General features: G+C 45.4%; 1 protein-coding gene across 1 annotated transcript in view; it reads right to left on the bottom strand.

Annotated features, from left to right (window-relative positions):
• Positions 1 to 8,721, bottom strand: part of LOC307229418 (complement C3-like) — a gene marked incomplete at both ends in the record, with an annotated part of 26,003 nt that extends 17,282 nt beyond the window's left edge. Inside the window, 4 exons of the mRNA XM_079999418.1 lie at positions 286 to 478; positions 673 to 803; positions 879 to 1,116; positions 8,645 to 8,721. Coding sequence (XP_079855544.1) covers positions 286 to 478; positions 673 to 803; positions 879 to 1,116; positions 8,645 to 8,721 — 639 coding nt within the window. The remainder of the gene's footprint in view (positions 1 to 285; positions 479 to 672; positions 804 to 878; positions 1,117 to 8,644) is intronic.
• Between the last annotated feature and the right edge of the window lie 295 nt (positions 8,722 to 9,016).

Below are 9,016 nucleotides of genomic sequence, written 5' to 3'. Positions count from 1 at the left end.
AGCAGTCGGTCGCAAATCGATACAAATTTTCGCGACTATCGCTACTCGTATCTCGGGTTAGTCGTAAGTAGATGCAGTCGTAAGTCGAGGTACCACTGTATCTTATTTTTCCTTTTTTGATGGTTCTGAAGGGCAAGGTCTTTAGAATAAACTAGAAAACAAACAAAACGCAAATGACTGCTTCACTACAGTCAAATATCACTATTAGTAGTAGTAGAGTAGTAGTAGTAGACTGGTTATAAAAAGAAGATGTGTTAATAAAAAAACACAGAATTTCTACCATACCATAACTTCGCCCAAGGCCTGGTAGTTGTTTTGAGCGTTCAAGTTCACAGTCGTTTTGTACAGCTCTCGGGATTTGGTTGGGTAGTTCAACACTTTGATTGTTACGATTTGGTCATTATCGCAGTCTTGACACTCCACGAAGATATTCTCTGGAAATGCAATGTGCATCACATTAGGAGCAGACATCACCTTGCTGGAAACACAGAGGAGACAAGAAAAAAACATGAAAAGTTAGTATATATATGATAACGTACACTAACAGAATGATAAGGGTACTGGGTTTCATTTTATGAAAAATATAATTATTCAAATTCAAGTTCTAGGCGGTAGCAGTCATTGCTGGCAATGAAATTCTTGTGTTCCAAGCTCTCCTCAACAGGCCGTTGCCTCACTGCCTTGACAATCTTGCCAGTGTGATGGGACCAGGACAGGTCCTCGCTGATGCGGACCCCAAGGAGCCTGAGACTGCAGCCCCATTGATGTGAATCGGTGAATCGTGTTCTCCTTCCTGCAGCTTCCTGTAGTGCACAATAAGCTCCTTTGTTTTGTTGGCGTTGAGATGGAGGTTGTTATCATGACGCCAGGGATCTCACCTCCTCTCTGTAGGCCGTCTCATTGTTGCCACTGATCAGGCCAATGACGATGGTGTCGTCAGCAGATTTTATGATGGTGTTGGAGCTGTGAGTATTCACGCAGTCGCGCGTGAACAGGGAGTACTGTATGGGGAGCACGCAGCCCTGGGGGGCTCCAGAGCTGAGAGCTAGTGTGGAGGAGGTGGTGGTGCCCATCCGCACAGCCTGGGGTCTGCCCGTCAGGAAGTCCAGGATCCAGCTACACAGAGCTGTGTTGAATCTTAGGTCCCCGAGCTTAGAGGGCACCATGGTGTTGAATGCTGAACTATAATCGATGAACAGCATTCTCACATATGCGTTCCTCTGGTCCAGGTGGGAGAGGGCAGCGTGGAGGGCGAGGGTGATGGCGCCGTCTGTTGACGTGTTTGGCCTGTAGTCAAACTGTAGTGGGTCCAGGGTGTTAGGCAGTGAAAAGTTGATGTGGGTTTTCACTAGGCGCTCAAAGCTAGTCGGATTTCGAACCAGGATGACAGATGTGAGTGCAACGGGGCTGTAGTAAGGGTGGCCTTTTTAAAACATGTAGGGACTATTGACTGGAGCTGAGATATTGAAACTGGTAACGTGGTGGAGTTATCTGCATGACCGCACAGCGACAAAGTCTTTTAATAATAAAGTAAAGACTTATATTGACTTGTCAAAGGATTTGCCTTCTCATGGACTTTACACATTGTGACTAATCGATTGGTTCCTGGCAGATATCCATATGTGGCTCAATAAAAGATTAAATAATGGCTCTGGCGTGTGTTTGCTATGTCTGGCTCTGTGTGGCCATACAGACTAAATCAGGGGTGTCCAAACTTTTTGCAAAGAGGGCCAGATTTGGTGAGGTGAAAATGTATGGAGGCCGACCATTCAGCCTGACATTCTTTGAACAATTACCATTGTAAATTAACATGTAAATATGTAACTATATCACTTTGTACAGTTTGTTGTATACGTGGTTATTTGTATTTGCTTTAATTTTGCCTTGTTTTACTCTGCTGTCTGCAGCGAGGTTGACATTGCAAATGAGAATCTGTTGTCAATTGCCTTATCAGGATAGATAAAGGTAAAAATAATAATAAATTAAATGCAAATGAACCATTTTATGAAATCTAACTCCGAATTTTTTTTAGAAACATAGATTTATTGATTTTGTTTTAACAAATCTCATCAAAGTGCATTTTGACAAAGGATAGTATAGTCAAAGTAAATGACTGAAATTTGACAAAACTGGTTTTTATCATCACAAAAAATTCATTCACTGAGACATTAGTATTTATTCTCCTCAGAAGAATTAAAAAAAATAATTGACCCACATTAATGTGAAGGGTGATACTGAGATCTCGACTGCAGTAAACAGGGCAGGTCTGGCTCAAAAACAGTGGTTTTGATGCGCAAGATGTCACGCAGGTGAGAGTCACTCAGTCTTGTCCTCGCGCGGTTCTTGTTTGTGGTATCTTGGTATTTTGCCGTCAGGTAACAGAGACCAACTCCTGGTTTGTTCACCTTTTATAAACAGTCTTCGGCTACATGTGGCGCGGCCGTAACACGCCAGGCTGGCTACCAGTACAACAACTGACAGAGAGAGCGAAGGAGCATTTACTTAAGAGAGAGTCCCTCTACTGGCCAAGTCATGTAACTGCACTCTATCACATCCCTCCCTTCTTAGCTCTTGCTTTTCTGTCCTTTAGTAAACCAACGAAAATAATAATACACCACAGCATTTTCTTTCCCGTCTAGCCAGTAACATATAAACTTATATATATATATTTTAGCTTGCTGTACCCTGCTTCCTTTCTATAACTTTATGTAACAATCACAATGTCAGAACACCTTTTATTTCTTCCGAACACTTTGTTATCTACTTTTCTTTCTTTTTATTTATATATTCAAACACTCATCTCCCCCTTAAGGAGACTAGGCACATTCTTGCCCCTAAAGGCATCCACTTTATGTGGAGTAGTCTTTCAAATGGTTTGGAGGACGTTTGTCCCTCATTGATCTGCGCAATCCGTCGGCTGATGTACCCCCTGGTGCAGTATCCTCCTGGGTCACCACCGGCACAGCACTGTCCTCTCTTTGGTGAGAACTTGCGCCCTCCAGTGCTCCAGCAGCTGGTTGACTGGGTTCTGTTATGTCGTCCCCTGTAGTACTGGACACCGGTGTAGGAAGCTCCTCTTCCTGCCTGCTGAACAGCTGATCGACATGTCGCCTGACCACTTTTCCATCCCCCAGCAACACAGTATAGGAAACTGGTCCTGTTAACTCCTGCACTCGTCCAAGTATCCATTTAGGTCCATATCCAAGTTCTTAGTGTAGACAGAGTCACCTTCCTCAAAGTTGCGATGTTTGGCATGCCTGTCATGGTAGTTTTTCTGACTTGTTTCTTTTGACTCGACTTTTTGTTTTAAATCTGGGTGCATCAAGTCAAGTGTACGCCTCAGCTTCCTTCCCATCATCATCTCAGCTGGTGACAATCCAGTAGTCGACTGTGGAGTGATGCGATAGCTAAACAAAGCCGTATCCACCCTTGTCTCTATTGTCCCAGCTGTGCTCTTCTTCATCAGCTCCTTGAATGTTTGCATCGCCCTCTCTGCTAGACCATTAGATGAGGGGTGGTATGGTGCTGATGTGACATGTGTGATTCCGTTCCTGGACGTAAACTCTTTCATGTGTTCGCTGACAAAACACTGAGCATTGTCTGACACAATCATTTCTGGAAGGCCATGTGTGCTGAAACTGTTCTTCAAACAATTTACAGTCACTGCAGAGGTGGATGAAGTCACTGGATGAACATCCAACCACTTGGAATGCGCATCCACAATTACTAAGAACATTCTACCCATGAAGGGACCTGCATAGTCTATGTGGAGTCTTCTCCAGGGCTTTTCAGGCCACTCCCATGGATGTAGTGGTGCACTCGAAGGTGCTTTCCTATGTTCTTGACATGTAGCGCATGATTTTACTTTAGTCTCTATATCTGCATCCATGTGAGGCCACCACATGTAACTTCTTGCCAAACCCTTCATACGGCTCATTCCTGGGTGTGACTGGTGTAATTCTTCCAGCATATGAGCCCGTCCTCTTTCTGGTATGACTACCCGGGCTCCCCACAACACACAGCCATCTTGTACACTCAACTCACATTGTCTCTGCCGATAAGGATTAAAGTCAGTGTCATGGTTATCTGGCCAACCTCTCAGGATATACTCTCGTACCCTGGAGAGTATTGGTTCTGTTGTTGTCCATTGTCGTAGCTTGGTTGATGTCATCGGCGGACCATGGTCCTGATCCATCATCAGCACTTGCTCCTCGGGTACTGACACAGGACACTCCGGTAGTGGGAGGCGGCTAAGAGCATCTGCGTTGCCATTGTCTTTACCTGCTCTGTAAGCAATGCTGTACTCGTACGCTCTCAACAGCACAGCCCATCTCATGTTTCTCTGTGATGCCATCTGTGGTACCGCTTTCATCTTGTGAAGTAGACTTATCAAAGGCTTCTGATCAGTGCAAATCACAAACTTTCTCCCATAAAGATACTTATGGAAGCGCGTTACACCGAAGACAATGGCTAGACCCTCTTTATCTAACTGGGAATAGTTCTTTTCTGCAGCGTTGAGCGTGTTTGACATAAACCCGATGGGTTTCTCCTCTCCATCTGGCATGCGGTGTGCTAAGACAGCTCCAACTCCATACGGCGAAGCATCGCACGCCAGTATTAGTTCTTTGTTTTCATCATTGTGAACTAACACACTGCTTGACTGTAACAACTCCTTGGACTTAGCAAATGCTTTCTCCTGCTCTGGCCCCCAAGTCCATGGCTCCTCTTTTCTCAAAAGCTTGTGTAGTGGTGCCAGGAAGGTCGATAGGTTTGGAAGGAACTTGTTGTAGAAGTTTAACAGTCCCAAGTAAGCTTTAAGTTCAGTCACTGACGTAGGTGCTGGCGCTTCCTGCACTGCTCTCACCTTTGTTGGCACTGTATGAAGTCCCTTGGCATCCACTCGATGTCCTAGAAATGTCACTTCCTTCTCCATGAATTTGCATTTGCTTCGTTTTAGGCGCAAGCCTGCATCTTCTAGTCGTTCTAACACTAAATCTAGTGTGTGGATGTGGTCCTCATCATCCTTTCCTGTCAGAAGTATATCATCTAGATACACAGCCACATTCTTTAGTCCCTGTAGCACACCCTCCATTGTGCGCTGGAAAATAGCTAGACTAAAGCTCACCCCGAAAGGTAAACTTGTGTATGTGAATAGCCCCTTGTGTGTATTCACTGTTGTGTATTTTCTAGCTTCCTCCTCAAGCACAATTTGTTGATATGCATGACTCATATCGAGCTTACTGTACTTCTCTCCCCCATCTAAGGATGCAATCAGGTCCTCCATTCTTGGAATGGGGTATTGTTCTAATGGAGACACTTTGTTTACTGTGAGCTTATAGTCTCCACAGATTCTCACTTCACCATCTGGTTTTAAGACGGGCACGATGGGTGCCGCCCACTCTGAGAATTTCACTGGCCCTATGATTTTTGTTTTCTTAAGCCTCTCAAGTTCATGTTCCACTTTTTTCTTCATCGCAAAAGGTACTGATCTTGGCTTATAAAAGCATGGGGTGGCGTCCCGAGCCACATGTATTTTAGCAGTGAATCCTTTCAGCTTCCCTAACTCATCCTTGAACACTGTTTCATGCCTTGAGAGTACTTCCTGTACAGTAGCCTCACTATCCACTATCTTGTGTACATCTTGCCAGCCTGTGGGTATTTTTAGAGCTTTTATCCAACTCCGCCCCACTAGACTCGGTCCCGAGCCTTTGACTACAACTACTCGTAACATCTTGGAACTGCCTTTGTACTCTACTGTTAGTTTTGATGCCTCACGTACTTTTACCCTGTGACCACCGTATGTCCTCAGGTTTATCTTACACTTCTGTATTCTAGGCTTCTGTACCCTCCATAAGTTGTGGAATGTTGCCTCTGCCATTATGGTCACTCCGCAACCTGTGTCTACCTCATAGGTTGCTCTTGTGCCATTTACACTTAGTTCTATCTCGATGGGCTCTTCTTTGGGAATGACTATCTCTTCCTGCATGTCATACATAGTCATTTCTCTACTCTTTATGCTGTAGTCAAAACCTCATCACTGCTACTGTCCCCTCCATCTTCTTGCATGAAATTTGCTCTCTTATCCTGCTTTTCACTCCCCCCTTTCAGCTTTTTCTCGCCTTTCCACTTCCCTCTATCAACAGGTTTTGACCTGCAGGCTCTCTTAATGTGCCCCACCTTCCCACAGTTATGACACTTTTCATCCGCAAACCTGCATTCATTGGCCATGTGGCTTATTCCCCCACACCTGTGGCATTTCCCACGTCCAACCTGCTCTTTTGTGTACGTATCGGACACTTTGCATATGGTACCTGTCGCTAGGCTCCATTTAGCATTGTCTCTCGTACTGTTCGACTCTTTAATGTTCTTGTTCGCAGCCTCCATTGCCTGCGCGTGCCTCAGTGCTGTCTCAAACGATAAGCCGTCCTCCGACAGCAGCCGCCGCTGTATGCGGTCATCGTTCATTCCACAGACTAATCTGTCCCGCAACATCACCGTCAGGGTGTCTCCAAAGTTGCAGTCCTGTGCGAGCCTCCTTAGCTCCGCCACGTACTCTATTACACTCTCGCCGGAATTCCTGCTCCTGGTATTAAACTTCCACCGCTGCCACCATCTCACTAGGCTTCGGGTTGAAATGGTTCTTTAACAACCTCACCAGTTCCTCGAACGACTTGTCTCCTGGTCACTGCGGACTCAGCAGATTCCTCATCAGCGTGTAGGTCTTCGTGCCCACACAGCTCAGCAGCACGGCTCTTTTCCTCTCTGCATCGCCGATTCCGTTCGCTACGAAGAAATGATGCAGGATCTCACAGTACTCTTACCAGCTCTGCGACTCGTTGTCAAAGGGTGCCACCGACCCCACTGTAGCAGCCATGTTTTTGTCTTTGTCTTTACTCCGGGATAAAGGGAGCGCCCGGCTTCTTCACGCTTGTAGCAGCACGCCAATATCCCGTTACCGCGATAGCCTTAGCTTTAGCTTAGCTAGCTACACTTCACTCGGTAACAACTTTCTGCTCAAACTCACGCCACGGTTTTCCGAACATTCTTCCGGTTTATCCTCGTCGCCATATGTGGTATCTTGGTATTTTGCCGTCAGGTAAGAGAGACCAAATCCTGGTTTGTTCACCTTTTATTAACAGTCTTCAGCAACATGTGGCGGGGCCGTAACATGCCAGGCTGGCTATCAGTACAACAACTGAACTTGAACTTGAACTTGAACTGACAGAGAGAGCGAAGGAGCATTTACTTAAGATAGAGTCCCTCTACTGGCGAAGTCATGTAACTGCACTCTATCACATTGTTAATGTTCATAACCGAGAACGTCTTCTCGCACAAGTATGTCGAGCCAAACGAGCTCAGCATTTTCTTAGCAAATGTTCGAATCTCTTGGAACCTGTCTTTGTCCAGCCGGCGGTAAAAGTTTACAAGAGGGAGTTGCTGGTGCTGACTGTGACACTCTGCGTCACACTGCAGCTCAATGAGCTCCAGCTGCAGGTGGTCTGGAGCGTCGTTAGGATCCACGGAAAAAGGAGAGGAAAAAAGTGTGATCTCCTTTTAAATAGCTGCAAAATCCCTGAAACGCTGTTGAAACTCCTCAGCCAGAGATGAGATGTTTGCCGTTAGCTTATCATAGTTAGCATGTTTCATCTGATTGTGCCGCTTAATATTGAATTCCTTGAAAACAGCCACAGTCTCTTGACAAATTAAGCACACGCAGTTGTTTCGCATGTCAGTGAAAAAATACTCTGATTTCCACTTGTCCTGAAAACGGCGGCCCCCGTTGTCAACTTTCCTTTTTTTAGTTCCAGTTGGCATTTTAGAAATGGGCTAAAAATATACCACAGTGGTAAAAATTCACACAAATTGCTTTTTTTGTACGTGCTGGCAGGCCACATATTATTGATTTTTTGACAGACGCTTTGGGCCGGTGGAAATTTAGCCCGGATGCCGGACTTTGGGCATGCCTGGACTAAATCCTAAATTTGAAAGGCAAGGCTACCAAACATAGGCATCCCAACAGAAACTGTGACGCGAGAAAGTCCAGTATAGTATATAGTAAAATAAAACTATATTGTAAAATCTGTCGCCAGTAGAAACTGATTCTTCAAGATCAGACTCTGGGCTCCCCAGTGCCCAATGGTCTGACCTTATCAGCATGTGAAGCACGTTGAGGTGCACAGGACTAGGAGGACCTCATCTTTTTTCACTCTGCTACACTGCTACAGTCAGTAGATACAACAGCCCTGTGAAAATAAATCCTCTTATCTGACCAAGATGTTTTTTTTACTCTCCGCCATCCACGGCTGCAAAAACGCTACCCACTACCCCATCCTTGTAATTATTGCCTTAGTTATTACAGTTCTTATTGTTATATAATGCAACAACCTTGATGTAGTAGCATGCAGTACAATTAACTATTAGCCACTTGGCATCGGCGGTGGTAACAGAGGAAGGTTGGCCACCGGGGAGAGAGGATGGAGAGGAGATAGGAGGGATGTTAGCACACAAACAGATAATCCCTTGTCTCAACCGCAGTTTCTCCTTAAGTGATTTACATTTGATGGGGAGCAGCGCATCAGCTTGAGCGAGGAATGCCAGAAACGTAATCTCAGGAGAAGACGTGTGGAACGCAAAGTGTACTCACAATGGAGCTCCATCGGCCACAGAGCTGAGGGAGAAGGCCAGAGCGGCGAGGCTCAGCAGCAGCGAGCATCTACGCATCCTGACGCCGTGTTGACCGTCAATGTGGTTTGTGGTTCCGTGCATCTGGCTTTTTATGCTCTTCCCTCGCCGTGTCTGCCTGGGTCGACCCTGCCCCTTCAAATCAAAGTCCCACTGTGCACATAGTTTCCCGCAAAAGGGTTGAGAAACGTTTTGAACAAACAAACAAAGTCCTCTCTGAAGCAAAAGATGCAGAAAACAGTAAAAAAAAATCAACAAGTTACCTAATTTTAACTGTTGAAAACCAATAATTCATCTGATTTAATTGAGGACTAATCAAACGAAGTTGATGGGA

This window comes from Zeus faber (genome assembly GCF_960531495.2).
Source record: "Zeus faber genome assembly, chromosome: 4".
NCBI lineage: Eukaryota > Metazoa > Chordata > Actinopteri > Zeiformes > Zeidae > Zeus > Zeus faber.
Note: the sequence above shows the minus strand (reverse complement) of the source record. Positions and strands in the feature narration are given on the sequence as shown.